The 17,226-nt window shown below is 43.5% G+C and overlaps 1 protein-coding gene across 1 annotated transcript in view; it reads left to right on the top strand.

Moving 5' to 3' along the window:
- The first annotated feature begins 1,064 nt into the window (after positions 1 to 1,064).
- The window catches only part of znrf2b (zinc and ring finger 2b), a 29,837-nt gene continuing 13,675 nt past the window's right edge, over positions 1,065 to 17,226 (top strand). The window contains exon 1 of the mRNA XM_084557581.1: positions 1,065 to 2,013. Within this exon, the coding sequence (XP_084413707.1) occupies positions 1,590 to 2,013 (424 nt within the window). The 5' untranslated portion in view covers positions 1,065 to 1,589. The remainder of the gene's footprint in view (positions 2,014 to 17,226) is intronic.

Here is a 17,226-nt window from a genome sequence, read left to right on the forward strand (position 1 = left end):
TAAAAAGCAGAATTAAGCAATGTCTGTTATTAAACCGCAAACTGATTTATGTGTCCTGCTGTGGCACAGTTAAACTGTTATGATTTAAATTGAGGTAGCATAATAATCTGTCTTAATTTTGGTTACATCTGACTTGGTAGAGCTGTGGAGAGAACCCACTCAGACACAGGGAGAACATGCAAACAAATTTTTAAGTGAACACAGGCGTGACTGCAGCTTGTAGTTTGTGATTCCTCCGGGAGGTTCTGGAGGTCTGAGTCTCTTATAAACAATACGCCATCGACGTTTAAGATGTTTTTCAGTATATTTATGTTTATCCTAACTGTCCTCTCTGCGTCAACCCCACAAGTTCAACTCCATCCTCCAAAATAACCGCTGGATGTTGACACTGCAAAACCGCTTCAACAAAACAATGGAAATTAAAATCTTTATCAAGGTGGGGTTGACTGCAGTGTTGTCGCCTTAACTGATGCGAAGAAGTTTATTGGTAGGACAGGAAGTGAGGGGAAATGGATGGATGGATGAAAAGGGTAGAATATATAAAATAAACTTGTTTAATGACATTAATATTGTTATTGTTGTTTTGTGTTGTCTATATTTCTTCTTCGCTGTATTTTATCCATTTTACTTGGCTGTATTGTAAATATATGGGGCATTTTTTTTTATATATATGTAGGGTGTTTTAAGTATAGAATAGAATAATCTTTATTGTCATTGCAGGACACAAGTGTACAGTGCAACTAGATATTGTTTCAGCTCTGTAAAATGCCCAATAGGGGAAGGGAATATAGATATTAATATAAATCTGCCTGTGGAATAGAGAATATACAGTGCTGGGCAAATTGTCATCAGATAAATTCTATATTAATATATGTAAATGTTAATTTACATTTGTATATTGTAATACTGTGAAATTGTAATTGTATAAGGTTGATTTAAATAAATATATAAAACGCTGCAATGCCTTTATTTTGAAGCTTCGGACCGGAAGTAGCCGTCAGCCCAGCTGGCTTAGCGGCTAGCACCGAGTCTCCTTGCTGCTGCTGCCGCCGCTGCTGCTGCTGCTGCTGCTGAGAAAACGGTTCAGTGCAGGACTTTCTCCTCCATCACTTCCTTCTTGCCAGCGATGTGTTGTTGTCGCGCAGGGAGGCGTGAGGAGCGCGGCTCTCCGCTCCCGCACGCCGCTCAGGAGGCATGGCGGAGCGGACACTGAGGAGGAACCAGCGCCCGGAGCACAGCGGGTTCCGCGGGATCTGCTCGGACGAGGAAGGAGCCGCGTTACCTGCGGCACCGACACAACTGTTACTGACGGGATACATGGTGACGGCGGCTAAACTTTTCCACGCGTCTCCAGCGCTTGTCACAGGCGGCCGGTTCAACTTTTCACTCGTTGGCATTCTCCTAATCTCGATGGGATCGTAGCCACGCAGAGTTTGTTCCGCTTTTTTTTTTTTTTTTTTTTTGTCTTCTCTCCAGGACGCCTGTCCGGTAAAGCCGTCTGCACCTCGGGCGGAAATCTGGCGCACCGTCCCGCAGCGGCTCGCAGAGCGCCTCTTTAATATTTCACAGCCGAATCAGTGGAGGTTAACATGGGGGCGAAGCAGAGCAGCCCGACTGCTAATCCAGCCGCTAACGGACGGACCAGAGCCTACTCCGGCTCGGACCTGCCCTCCGGCACGTCCAGCGGTAGCGGCGGCAGCGGCAGGACAGCCGCCGGGGCCGCCAGGTACCGCGCGTCCGGAGCTGCGTCCAGCTCCAGCCAACAAGTCGGAGCCAGGGCCGGGAGGTCTGCGGGGGGCTCCGCTGCGAGAACCCAGTCCGGCATTGACATTCCGAACAGCGGCGGAGTCTACAGCTCCCCGGAGTCCGGCGGCAGCAGCCCGGAGGAGGTGGTGGCGGCGGCGGCGGCTGCGGCGGCGGCGGCGGACCGGGAGCGCTCAGGCGGAGGGCACGAGGGTCCCCGGTTGTTGATTGGATCGCTACCTGCACACCTCTCGCCTCATCTGTTTGGAGGTAAGAGAGCACAGCCGCCGTGTTGTGTTGTGTTGTGTTGTGTTGTGTTGACACAGAGCAGAGGCTCGGTGAGCTGAGGTGACACTGACTGTTTGCAGCAGGGCTCTGCAGATGGTTGAGGACGTGGGCCAGTGTCACTGAAATGTCACTGCAGCCACCAAGAACAAAATATGGCTTAAATAACATTTACTACACGATGATATGGAACCGTGTTGACAAAGAAGATAGTGTTTCCCCCTCAGCTTTTTTAAAAGAAACGTTGTTGGGAAGTTGTCTGAAGTCGTGAAGCAGCAGGAGACACCACATGTGAACACATATGTGCTCTATAAACCTCATCTCATAAACTTTAACAAGAGTTTAGAACAACTAAAACATAAACCTCTCACTGTCAAAATTTGTAACCAGGCACCAAAACTATGACCCTGGCCAAGACCACGAGCTGAAACTCTAATAAAGTGACACAATGTGAAATCAGACGTAACATTATGACCGCCTTCCTAATATTGTGTAGGTCTCCCGTGTGCCTCCGAAACAGTTGTAACTCATCAGAGAATGGACATGGGAATGGACATGGGCCTTCTGAAGGTCGCCTCACGTCCTGGGCAACAGAATGTTGTTAGTTGGGGGGCCTTTGAGGGGAGGGGCCTCTGTGGATCATCCCACAGATACTTGATCAGTTTGGGATCTAGTGAATTTGGAGGCCAGGTCAACACCTTGTGCTGTACTAAATGTTTTTTGGGTTTTTTTGAGTTGTTCCTCAAGTGTTTTTTGTGTGTCAGGCCATCAAGGAGTGTCATTGCTATGGGGTGGGGGTGCCTGGTCTGTTCTAGGTGGGTGCTGCGTGTCTAAGTAACATCCACACCAATGAATGCCAGGTCCAAAGCTGCCAAAAATCAAAAGAAGAAGTAGGAGAAGAAGAACCAGTGTGGATATTTGGCAAGGTGGTAGTAGGAGGTAATCATTCAATACTACCAGCCTGCACCGAAAACAACAACTAACACTGAACGCTGCGTTTAAAAGAAGAGAAAATTAGCCTGGAGACAGCGTTAAGGAGAAAAATATCCCAGAGAGGGATAGGGAGTTTATGGCGTTGGATGACCAGAACGTTTCTGGAGAAGAGAACACAAGGTTTTCTGGAGCCAGACCTTAAATTAAACTCTTGACTCTGGTCTTTCACCCATCCATCCATATTCTGCCACCCATGTTTAAAGACTAATCACAGCCAAGCTGAAACAATAAGTGGATGAGTGAATTTTTGGAGTAATGATTTTCATCAGTTCATTAACAATTGAATATTTAAATCTGAAATACCTGCTCAAAAGATGGTTCATGCTCAGAAAGCACTGGAGCCTGAAGCTGTGCTAATGGAGCTTGCACAGGTGTCTGTGGAGATGCTGCGTTTAATGACATTCGTGCCTGAGGTCTGAGGACGACGGCTCAGTCGAGGCGAGCAATAAGATGAACGTGAGCCTCTGTGCAGATTTCATTGATCCACTGTGACAGAGCAGCGTCTCAAGTCGTCTGCTGACGCTGAGCCCTCGCTCACGTCACGTCCTGGGATTGATCAGGTGACTCGGGCAGCATCCAGAGGTCAGTTACACCCTCGGCGCTGCCTGTCGGTTATATCCAATCAGGAGGCCGAGCTGATAATCGGTGTCAAATGGTGTCAAATGGTTTGTTATTTCTGCAGCTTTTTTCCCCTTTTCTTTGTATAATGTTCCTGAAGCAGATCTCCCAGCATGACCTCAGCAAATCTCAGTTTTTATCGGCTCACACAGAGAAGACAGAAGCTCTCAGAGTTCAATTGAAGAAGACAATAGACCCGTTTGAGATCCATTCCCATTCTCCCAGGAGCGGACAGGAACTGGCAGTTAAAGCTGGACAGGTTCCAGGAGACCAAACAGGAGGCATATTTATTATTTATTGTACAGGTTGATGTTTATGTTGTCTGCCATAAAGGCGATGGCAGGCGATCACTTTGTAATAATGACACATTCACGTACTGGCATATTTGCAAGATCTTTTGATGTGAAAAAAATAAAAAATAAAAAACCCAAGTAAAATCAATCGGCTCTCCGATAGAAATACACTATATTACCAAAAGTATTCGCTCACCCATTCAAATGATCAGAATCAGGTGTTCTAATCACTTGGCCTGGCCCCAGGTGTATAAATTCAAGCACTCAGGCATGCAGACTGTGAAACAAGACATTTGTGAAAGAATGGGCCGCTCTCAGGAGCTCAGTGAATTCCAGCGTGGAACTGTCATAGGATGCCACTTGTGCAACAAATCCAGTCGTGAAATTTCCTCGCTCCTAAATATTCCACAGTCAACTGTCAGCTCTATTATAACAAAATGGAAGCGTTTGGGAAAAACAGCAACTCAGCCACGAAGTGGTAGGCCACGTAAAGTGACGGAGAGGGGTCAGCGGATGCTGAAGCGCATAGTGCAAAGAGGTCGCCGACTTTCTGCACAGTCAATTGCTACAGAGCTACAAACTTCATGTGACCTTCAGATTAGCCCAAGTACAGTACGCAGAGAGCTTCATGGAATGGGTTTCCATGGCCGAGCAGCTGCAGCCAAGCCACACATCACCAAGTGCAATGCAAGGCGTCGGATGCAATGGTGTAAAGCACGCCGCCACTGGCCTCTAGAGCAGTGGAGACGCGTTCTCTGGAGTGATGAATCACGCTTTACCATCTGGCAATCTGATGGACGAGTCTGGGTTTGGAGGTTGCCAGGAGAACGGTACATTTCAGATTGCATTGTGCCAACTGTGAAATTTGGTGGAGGAGGAATTATGGTATGGGGTTGTTTTTCAGGAGCTGGGCTTGGCCCCTTAGTTCCAGTGAAAGGAACATTGAATGCTTCAGGATACCAAAACATTTTGGACAATTCCATGCTCCCAACCTTGTGGGAACAGTTTGGAGCGGGCCCCTTCCTCTTCCAACATGACTGTGCACCAGTGCACAAAGCAAGGTCCATAAAGACGTGGATGACAGAGTCTGGTGTGGATGAACTTGACTGGCCTGCACAGAGTCCTGACCTGAACCCGATAGAACACCTTTGGGATGAATTAGAGCGGAGACTGAGAGCCAGGCCTTCTCGACCAACATCAGTGTGTGACCTCACCAATGCGCTTTTGGAAGAATGGTCAAAAATTCCTATAAACACTCTCCTCAACCTTGTGGACAGTCTTCCCAGAAGAGTTGAAGCTGTAATAGCTGCAAAAGGTGGACCGACATCATATTGAATTCTATGAGTTAGGAATGGAATGGCACTTCAGTTCATGGAATGAGTAAAGGCAGGTGAGCGAATACTTTTGGTAATATAGTGTACGTTTTAAAAGACGTCACAGACCCAGGCAGTCTGATTTCCTCAAGCGAGCCTCAGGGCCCCGACTGCAAACGCCGATAAAAGCCCTCCCCCCGAAGGATCTCACACTACACACCAACTCAGAACGATTAGACGCGAAGGGAGAGAGGCCGTGAAGAGCCTTAACGGCAGTAGGTCGATTTAAGATGTAAAATATGATGTGCTCTTGGTGCAGGTTAAACGCCAGGCACCTGATGTTTATACAACCAACAGGTTTTTGGTTCAGGCTCCTGCAGTGATCAAGACTTGAAAAAACGCTTTCTGTGTTTTAACAGATAATAATAATATTTCTAAGAGGCGCCTTTAATAGTTTTCCTACAGTCTTCAAGGAATTTTCCAAAAGGTTTCTTCTTGTCAGTCTCTTCCCAAACCATCTGTAGGTTGGGTGATTGTGGAGGCCAGGTGATCAGACGCAGCACCCCATCACCCTCCTTCTTGGCCAAGTAGCCTAGAAGTGTGTTTGGGTGTCACTGGCAAGTTGAAAAACTAATGATGGGACTACAGGGATGTGGTTTTGGTTTATGGCACATCCAAAATAAATAACTCCAAAAGTTCGGGCTTCATCCAAGCCTGATACCAATCTCCCAGTACTGACTGGGACATCCCTAGTAGTAAGGATCTGAAATGTATTCATTCTGTCATTTCAATCAGGAGAAACGGCAACAGCATTCTCTTTGCACTGGACGTTACTTAATACAAAGGCTTGGCTCACCTTTATTTACTTCAGTTGGCCTTTGGACAGTTATTGGTTGGTGTGTTGCAAATTGTGTATTTGTCCCAAACTGTTTGAGATTTGGTTCTGTGTGAGTCTTCTGTCCTCCACCCCCGTGATGGTAATACTTATTTAAAGTACTGCGGGACTAGATGCCGTAACCTACGTACGTAACCTACGTACATAACCTACGTATGTATCCTACGCCAGTGCTAGCCATTTATACTTGTGCGCTCGTCAGGCTGTCTCGCTCAGTAAAAACGCCACCCAAACGCTAGTCGGCGCTGTGTCTTTTTTGCCGTTTGGGTCAATTTTTGTTTCTACTACCTGTTTCACTTTCAGCAATAATGACTGTAACTTTCACCGAAATTTCGCCGAAGACGAGTCATACAAATGTTTGTATCTCCAAACCTCCTCAGTTAACCTTTCCTCGATGTCTTCCATCTTTATTGATCCAAAACAATCATTTAGAAAATTGCGGAGATTGAGAAGCTAAAGCGGAAACATGCTACTACCAAGCGGACCAATCACAGTTCTTGCGGTCTGTGACATGTAGTTACATTTATGGGGAGGTGTACATGAGGCTATGGTGTTGGGGTCTGGGCTGTCGCCATAGCTACGCCGTCAAATTGACGTAAATGCATAAACCGCCTATTACTGTCAGAATAGTCTTGTATTTCTACAAGTTTAAGAAGGGTGTTCCACGCTGAGTCGCTCAAAGGATATTATACCTCCTTTCTTAGGGATGTCCCGATAAGTATCAATGTCCCTGTAGCTTCAAAACATCTCCATACTCTTCTGTTTTAATGGCGTTTGGCTAGCGTCAAAGCTGTCAAAAAAAGGAAGAAGGAAAACACAGTGTTCACTCAGAGATGGTGTCAAGCGAAAAATATTCCAGAGAGTGTTACGGACTTCTTTTGGCGTTGGATGACCAGAACACTTCTGGAGTAGAGATCACAGGTTTTCTGGGGCCAAGGTACGAGCTACCGTGTCCTCGCCACATTAACTGTGACAACCCTGTTTATTAGATTTAATCCAGACGCATCCAGGAGAATACAAGGAAGACGAGAAAAGCCTTTTGACATTTTGTTTATTTAAGATTGGATCAAGACTCGGATCAGGCAATGATGAATGTTAAAAGATATGTATTGGATCAAGGGGCATAAAAAAAGAACTTGATCGGGACATTCCTAGTCTTTCTATTTGTTTTATGTGTGTGTGAGCAAGAGAGTGCATTTCCAAAACACACATACCGCACATAACACCAAACACACATGTGGCAGGTTGTGTAAACAGCCAGTTAACGTGTATGACTCAGCAGACAGAAGCTTAATAATTAACTCTAACTTGCTAAGTTTCCTTCCTTCACAATCGCGGCAAGGATGAACAAAGACCCTTTAACTGTGTCTGCAGGCTGTGTAAGCAGGTGGCGTGCTGTTTTCTTTGTTAACGGTGCCAGATCTTAATTTCAATAACAGCTCAGTGAAAATACAGCAGAGCAGCTTTGCCACATTAAAGCCAACGACTAAGTGTAGGGTTAGTTTGTAGATTGTGGGAACAGAAATGCCTGTGAGAAGAAGAGTTTTGGGTTACCTGCTGCACCAAATCAATTTCACAACAAACTGATGAACGATATAACAAAGTACTTGATTCACAAAGTGACAAGAAGCTCCTATCCACCAACACAGTTGTTAATGTTTTATGCGATAACTAAAGCTACTCAAACTAGGGATGTCCCGGACGCTATCGGGGCCGATCCAGGCATTTTTAAAATGATCAGATCTGCATTGGGCTTCAGCCAAGTCAGATCTTCTGTAGTTATTTATTTTAGGTCTGCCATATACCAGAACCACATCCCTGCAGTGTCAACACTTCTTCTTGTTCTTTTTCTGTTTTAGTACCTAGCGTCAAAGCTGCCAATGATTAAAGAAGAAGAAGGAGAGGAACCAAAGTCACATGACAAAACCAGCCATGAGAAAGAACTTTACTCTAGAAAATGAAGTCAGTCAAACATTTGTTGTTTGTGCAATGTCGATGTTTGGCGAGGTAGTAGCAGGTGATCGTCTTTCCATACTACCAACCTAATTTTCCAATACACTCAGACAAAGGCTGCACCGAAACAACAACAAACACTGAACGCTGTGTTTAAAAGAAGAGAAAAGTTTCCTGGAGATTGCTCAGGGAGGAAAATATTCCAGAGAGGGTTAGGGAGTTTAAGGTATGAGCTACCGTCTCCACACTACATTAACTATGACTTAATCCAGTAGCACGATTGGGCAGCTCAGCTGCTCTGTAATTTAAAAATGTCTCGGACAACTCACGTAGCATGTGAAGCTATTTGCGTTGTTCGCTAATTAAAATTAACGTTACCGCCACTTTTTAAAACCCGATGTTTGTTCTCTTGATTTTTAGACCACTGAGATTTACAGTTATTTGAAGAGAGTTGGTCAAAACGACTCCAGACCTAACCTGAACTAGCTAAACTTTATAAGCCGTAGCTAGCAAAGTTAGATTGAAAGTCAACTGTTTACTATAAATTACATTTATTCACTGACTTTATATAATTTTACATACATTTGCCTAACTTAACGAAACATGGGTGAAGGGAGGTGCCCACTTGAAAACCCCAATGACATGCTGCATACTGCTGCTGTTTAGGCCAGGTTCCTGATGTCTTCATGTTGCTTGGTAGCTATGGTTAGCTGCTGAGCGGGCCACACAAGCCAGCAGTGTTAGGTTAGCTTATGTTTCACAATGTTTGAATTATCCTCTGCTGCTCTATGGGCCTACAAGCCAGCAGCATTTACTTAGTTTATTTAGATTGTAGGTTAAGCTAGCCAGCAGCATTTGGTTAGCTTGTAGTTCACAAGGTTTGAGTTAGCGTCTGCTGCTGAGCGGGCCATACAAGCCAGCAGCATTTACTTAGTTTATATAGATTGTAGGTTAAGCTAGCCAGCAGCATTTGGTTAGCTTATATTTCACAAGGTTTGAGTTAGCGTCTGCTGCTGAGCAGGCCATACAAGCCAGCAGCATTTAGATTGTAGGTTAAGCGTTATATCACATGACTGTAGGTTTGTTAGGGTTTCTCAGCTGGACAGGGCCTCTAAATGTGTTTTGCCTGGGATTTTGGCACAAGTCAGGATTGTAACATCTAATCCTGTGTATTAATGAATGCCCATAGAACACCACATCTCAAAAGCATTTAGTTTACTATTCATGTATATAAACTGCACAGACTGCCGCTATTATTATCCGCATTATTACGGTAATTTAAAGATGGACTGATAGAAAACTCATAATCTTATTCCATGTGCCGTATACTGTATAAATTGTTTTTAATAGTTGGGATAGCACCATAATCAGGGGCTTTTATTAAGACAGTGGAACCCCCCCATGATTTTTTGTGGGCAATACTGCATGCAGTCTAGGAGAATACAAGGAAGATAAGAAAGCCTGATAGAGTTTGTATGTATCACTGACGGGTCTAGCTTTGCAGTTTCGTTGTTTTCCACAACAATGACAATAAAGAGCATTCTTCTTCTTCATTTAAGATCAGATCGGGACTCATATCGACTGGTACTGAATAATAAAAGATCAGACATCTTTAACTTGCCATAATGAAGGCTTCAGGCCGAAATCTGTTAATGTGAGCCACATACTGTGTTGCTGAATTCTGGCTTCCTAGTCTCCCTAGGATAACTGAACAAAGATAATGTCAAAGTCTGTAACCAATATGTCCAATTTCTGTCCCTGCATGCAAGCTGTAAGCTCATGATGGAGATGTTCCCTGTTGTCATGATTTGAATGAACGCAGCTAAAAACCACAAAGTTTGCTAAGAAACTCAGCTGCTTGGTGTTGGGAACACAGTTCTGAGTTCTTCTAAACTTTCTTGTTGTGCAGTGTGCACGGGCCGCGAAATTGGGTTTAGGGACCTTCGATGGAAGTTTTATGTGAGCGCTCAAAGATTCTTCCATCTGCAACTGATCTTTTGTACTCCCGCATCCTGTTTCCTTGTGAAAAATAATAATAACAGCGAGGTCAAGGGTCTTAAATGTTGAATGGAGTTTCCGAAGTGTATTCTCTTCACAATAATGGGAACGACAGCTGTCATCTTTTGTAATATGCCTCTCATTCACAACACGGCCCATGTATAAGTCACGGTAGCCTCTGTAGTGTTTGTCACTGTGCTTTTGATCAGTTTGGGCTTTTTGAAAGTTGAAAGACAGCGCAACGTATCAGCTTTCTGGACTGGACACTCCATATCTGACAGGCTGATATTTGCTCATTCGTGCTTCAATAATTATAAGGCCCGATCAGACATAACATTATGATCCTAATATCATGTAGGTCTCCCTTGTGCCTCCAGCACGGTTCTAACTCATCATGGAATCCACATGGGCTGATTGTGTTCAGAAAGTCCATGGTGGGCACAATGTTATGCCTGATTGGTCGAGTATATAAATATATTATGGCTTGCTAATGGTAAATTGCTCTTATTTTCGTTGCTTCCACTGTTACAGGTATAGTATGACTGAAACGCCCTAGGTCATACAGATTCTGGCGTCACACGGCATCTTCCCTGAATCTGACCCTGTTATTATGATTCCCTGTCCCGCCCTCATTGATTGACTGTATTTCCTACGCCTTTCCAGTCACACGATCAGTAGTGAAACTGACTCCCATCCCGTGGGAAACTCGCAGGAATCCCGTGACCCGCAAGATTCCTAAAAAAAGCATCAGCCTGCAACCTGCACATCATCTCAGCTCAGGCCACTGAATCTGGGCTCAGACTGCGTGAGCCTTGGGCCGACTTATCCCCTGATTCCCTCCTGACTAACTGACGGGGAAACGTGTGATCTAGTGACCAAGGTCCAGGCCAGATTATCTCCGGAACCTTTGCCAGACCCGGATTGAACGTGTTTGATATTTAGGGTTTCAAATCAAGTCTACGAGGAGACGGAGCAGCTGGCGGTGTTGCGTGAGGCTAATGTTTGACAGCCATAGTACTGGTGACAGATATTAAATCTGTTTGTTAAAATCACACCACCAGTTCTCACCAAAGGACACCACATGTTGTACGTGTTAATATTTTCCCACCCACACACGTTTAGCGTCCCGCTTTATTTTTAAGTACAAAGTTTAGAGTGTTTTCTTTGCATCTGCTTCCCTGTCAGATCATGTGTCATGGTGCAATTAATGCTCCCTGATCTGACACAATTACCTAAGTACTATCCTATAGTGCAGGGGCGTCAGACATACAGCCCACGGGCCAAATCCGGCCCACCAGTGGGGTCCAGTCTGGCCCACGGGATGAATTTGCAAAGTGCGAAAATGTCATAGAAGACATTCAATGCAGCGATTGTGGAATGCTTTTCCACATGCACCATTCAGTATGTGATAATAGATGAATATAAGTGTATTGCACAGTAATACAGTGATTAATACTATGGTCAGAGAAGGTGTCTTTTGCAATGCACGTTACATGTTTTCATACATAGAGTGGGAAAAGAGCTCAGTGCTTTTCAACTAAGTTTGAATATCCACTTAGATCAGGCTAATGCAATTCGTTGCCACAGCTGATGAAGGGTATTGTAGACAAAATATTTTGTAATTTACACTTCTTTTTTTTCACCCCCCCAACAGTAGCGGTATTATTTTATTCTTTTTGATAAAAGCCAGCCCGAGCTCTGTGAGACTGATCAAAGAAGCCGGCTGATGTAGTCCATCTGCAGAGCGAGGATGGATTTGTTGCTCATCTGTTTTTCTGCAAAGAGCTAAAGCCAGATAGGAGCTGGCAAAGAAACGAGTGAGAAGACTGAGTGGTATTTATTTATTTATTTTTTTAAGCAGTTTCCATCACTATTCATGCATAAAGATACAGTAATCTTAATATTGTGTGTTGCTGGAGAAATGTCCCAACCGGTCAGTGTGATATTTCAGGAGGTCAGACATCGCAGAGCCGAGCAGCCGTGGCCTTAGTGGTGGAGTCCTTGTAGGTTAGCGGAAATCTGCCTTGATGGGATAAGCCAGCAGCCACTTGACCTGTATTCCTAATCTGTACAGTTGAGTGGCTTCATTTGAATACTGCAGCAGGTGTGTTGGTGTGTCTTTGCAAGGATGTGACGTCAGCCACAGCTTTCTGAAGCCTGCATTTGGGTTTGTCGCTTCCCCCAAACAGTCCAAGTTACTGGGCTATACTTTTTTATACCAATTAAAAGGTCTAGACGTGAGAAGCACTTCATTTTACAACATGCAGTGTAAATGGTTGACAGGATTTACACTATTGTTTTGACTTGTCGTTTCGAATGGAAATTAGAATGAAATTATGGCTTGTTTGTGACTTGTTTGCGTAAGCTCACGTGGATTACCATAATTACATCACGGTAGACACAAAAATAAATTGAGGTTTTGTAAAAACCCACTGGGTGTAGGGTTTTCCCCAAGCATTCTTTTCCGTAAGTTGGGACTCTCATTCTTTAAATGGTCATTGAAGGTACTTTCTCCACTTGTGTAAAACTTACCAGCAAGATGATTATTATTATTATTTATATAATTTTTCTTCCTCTTCTTTCATTTCCAAAGCCAGGACTGGGAAGTACTCTGTAGGTGGTGCAAAGCTCAGACTTGAATAGAAGATTATATCCAGCGCAAATGTTTAAAGTAAAAACACTGACACATGCTAACCACATGGTGGCGCTACAGTAGTCGTGAACGCATTTTGTTAAATTCGTCAAGAAAAACGTCACGTCGCACCTTGCAGTGTTTTACATCACAGCATTCCTTGAATTCACCCACATCTAATTATATAGGCCACGCCCCCTCCTGCCCTACACTTCTTGCACAATATTGCAAAATGTGCGGCAGGCCCTTGTCTATTTTCGTTCTATTTGCAGTGCAACCAACCTTCACAGAAAAATATCTAGTTCTTCAGCTGCCACGTTGCATCTAACAGCATGACAGGCTACGAGGGAGAATAACGATGGTGATGAAAGCTGTTTTTAACCCGTGTCCATCTACAGTCTGGAGACTGTCAGCGCAGCCCTCCTGCTGATAAGACCAGACTTACCTTACACCAAGTCAAACTGAACTAGATTTACAGTGTGGGAGTCTATTCAGTGTCTTGTGACAACACTCGTCCGGCTGTGTTCCGTCTACATTTGAAGCGTAACTGGCTGGTCAGTTGGCGCTTTGCTTTATTTGCCAGGTTTTTTTTGTTTTCTTTTCACCACCCCTTGCTGTTTTTCTAAAGAGCTGTCCATCTGCCGCCGAGTCTTTGATGGCAGATGATTAACAGCACACGCCACCTGATGAAACCTTTACTGTCACTTTGACTTGTAGTTGGGGATGTGTCAATCAAGTTTTTGCCCCCTGAACCGATCCCTATCTTTTAATATTCAGTATCGGCCAATCCGATCAGAAATAAACATAATATCCTCCCCTGAAGATTCATAAATGCTTTTCTTACTGGTATTAAGGTAAATAAATATTTCTGTCAAAGTTAATGTAGTGTGGAGAGGGTAGCTCGTACATTGGCTTCAGAAACGTTCTGGTGATCCAACGCCATAAACTCCCTAACCCCCTCCTTGACACTATTTCGAGGAAACTATTTTAAATGTACAGTAGCATTCATTGCAGCCTTTGCCTGACTGTACTCGACATATTCCGTGTTATTCATCTACTACCACCTTGCGAAACATCCACATTGGATAATAAGTAAGCATAAGTACCTCCACACCATTGACTGTATATGCATTCCACTCAGCAGACATGTTTATTCACATGGTTTTGGGTCATCATCTTCTTCTTCTTTGATTTCTTTTTGGCAGCTTTGACACTAGCCGTCTACCATTAAAATAGAAGAAGAAGAAGACGTTCAATGCTACAGGGACGTGGCTTTGGTTTATGGCAGAGCTAAAGGATCTGGCTTGGCTGAAGCCTGATACCAGTCCATTCATTTTAAAAATGCCTGCATCGGCCCCAGTACCAATCGGGACATCCAAACGGGAGAAAGTGTTCATTAATAACATATAAGATGCTTTTTTCATGTATGTATCATGTAAGTTTGTGCATAAATCAGGCATTAATTGCCTCCAGAGGACTCTGGACAAAGTATTCAAAATGAACATATTTTTAGTGATTATATTTATTGGTCCAGTCACTCTTGAGCCCCTGTAAATCTGAATACCCTCAAAAGCTTGAAAATGTGCATTGACGGAGCCTTGACTTTGGAAAAGCCACAAGACACCCAGTGATTGATGGCTTCTTTCTGACAGACTTACCTTTTTCATATCCCAGCTAGTTTTAAACTCTAGAATTTGCTTATCTCTGTGAAAATTCAAAGTTAACTCTAAAATGATGTGGCTGTGATAATGCTGGTGGACGTTTCTGAGTAAAATGCGCCTGGCTCGAGGGGTTAACTGCCTCCATGCCAGCTGGATGATCAGTGGACTGATCAATAAAATGATGATTTATAAATCCCCGTTTAATAGCGCGGACGGGCAAGATGTGCTGATTCAGGGGCTGTGGATAATGAACACAGAACCCTGGGATGGTCTCCAAGCGGCAGATTAGATGTGGAGCAGTGATGGGCTGCTTATGCAGTCAAAAGTGTGAATGATTCTGGTTAACAGTGTGTGAAGTTTTGGAGCTGTGGCCAAGTAGCTGTGGTATTACAGCTTGTTCAGGAGAACTTGGTGTCACGTTGGGCTCTGTCAGCGTAGAATATAATAGAAAAAAAACAAAACAAAAAAGCATTATCTGAGGTTGTGAGCATCCCCTCTGAGGGTGAACTATCTTGACAACAAAAGATGGATTGCTGCGAAATGCTTTCTGCAGATATTCAAGTTCTCTATAAATTTAATCCACAGACTTTGGTTATCCACTGATTTTCCTCAGAGTCAGAGTTTTCACACATTAAACACAATTTCTCAGCACTATATACTGTACACACATTTATGTATTATATCCTAATTTGGATGAATACTAATGACGTTGGTGGTCTCCTGACTTTTTGTCTAGTGACAGGTGCTGTTGTTTTTTTGTTTTTTTTAATAAACTGTAATCAGATTTAGTTCAGAAACTCATAGTCCTTCAAACACCTACACAGCTGCCGCCCCACCAGCTCTTTGTGTTTAAAGGCAAATGTGTCAGTCAGGTGTTTTTGGCCCCCGATCTGATGCCGACCTTTTAATATTCAGTATCGGCCAAACCAAGTCCTGATCCCATCTTAAATGTTCTCCATGGAGATTCCTAAAGGCTTTCCTTGTCGTCCGTTTATTCTCTTAGATGTGACTGGATTCAGGGCTGTCAAAGGGCTAGTTTCAGAAAACCTTGCGTTCTGTACTCCAGAAATGAGCTGGTCATCCAACGCCATAAACTCCGTAACCCTCTCTGGAATATTTATTTTCTTTGACTCAATTCTCAATGAAATGTTTAAATGCAGCGTTCAGTGTTTGTTGTTGACGAGTCAAGTTGGTAGTACTGAATAACGATATCCTACTGCCACCTCGCCAAACATTCACAGTGCACAATTTACACAGCAGACACGTTTAATCATGTGATTTTGATTCTTATTCTTCGATGTTTGGCAGCTTTGACGCTAGGACGTGGTTTTGGCCTAAAATAAATAACTACAAAGGATCGGACTTGGTTGAAGCCCAATACTGATCAGATACGATCATTTTAAAAATACCGTTTGGAACATCCCTAAATGTGAGCATGCCAGCACACTGAACTAAGATGTACCTGCTGAATGTAAACAGTGTACACGAAAAGAGTTGAGTAAGTGTAAAGATTGTGAATGGAGACTCGTCATATCAGCTAATGTACTGGAGGAATGGGGTTCTTGATCCTATTCAAGTGCCAGCATGCAGTTTGCTTCTGCCTGGTCAGCATTTGAGGCATGATGCAAACGACAGAGCTCCATTTTGTGGACCATCAATCATTGAAATAAAACTAGCAGTAAAAGATCCCCACAAGCACTTTGCCAAACCATCATCTCATTCATTATTATGCACGATTTTATTCTTTCAGTCATTATGTCAAGGGGAAAGCCTTCTTTCAATCTTTGGTTGGTTGTAATTGTCTTGCTCAGATGTGTGATTTTTATCAATGTTATTATCTCAGAGATGATCTGCTTGACAGTTTCATATTTTGGACCTTTCCCAGCAGAAGACACACCCGTCAGCAGTTGGAAAATGAATCTAATCCTATGTTTCTAAGACTTTTAAGACAGCTGTTTAGTCTTCTTTGTGACCTCCAAGATTTCTGGCCACCATTGTTCATCACAGTGTTGATATTTCAGACTCCACTGTTCAAATGCTCACATCAAAACCACACTTCCTGGTTAAAAAAAAAAAAAAAAGTCACAGGCGATTCTTGTTAGTTATCTTTGCATAATAACCACCGGGACCCCCATTGTATTTTGCATTGAATTTTTGTTGAATTGTCTCGAAGACTTGGTGTTTAAGTGGAGATCAACAGAACAAAATGTACAGTTGGTTGTCATCTGCGTAGAGTGATAGTTTTTCTTATGTATTCTCTTTATAAGTAGAGCAGGGCTTGAGTCTTTAATTCAAATCGATCTTCATTTGATAAATGAATGATATGAATTGACAAAATCCTTGAATTCCTTGAATCCTCTCAGTAGAAATCTCACTGCGGCCTCGAATATCTTGATATCTTGCGTCTTTCCCAAGCTAATAATTCCTACAGAGTGCTGTAGGTCACCAATATTTGAGATGTCACCTGTGGCCTTCCCATTTCTTGTTGTGGTTTTTTCCACAGCACCCTGCACAGTGTCAGACATCAAAGTCAAGCAGGACTTGTACAAGTATATACACATGAATTGTTTTTATAGCCACAGAAGACATCATGCACGGTGTAGATCATGCTGAACTTCAGAAGTGGAGAGCTATGGTGCTTTCCAGCTTGGTCAAGAGTTGAGGCTCAGAGTAACGGTCTCTCCACCAAAACAAAATACAAGGAAATCAACCTTGTTTGCAGCAAATCAAAATGAAATAGTACCTTAAATGTCAAAAAAGGCATTTACGGTACGTTTGTGGCTAGGGTGAAAGAAAGTGGTGAGACAGTTTCCTCAGACAGTAGCACACGTGATCCTGAAAG

Source organism: Chelon labrosus, assembly GCF_963514085.1.
Source record: "Chelon labrosus genome assembly, chromosome: 12".
NCBI lineage: Eukaryota > Metazoa > Chordata > Actinopteri > Mugiliformes > Mugilidae > Chelon > Chelon labrosus.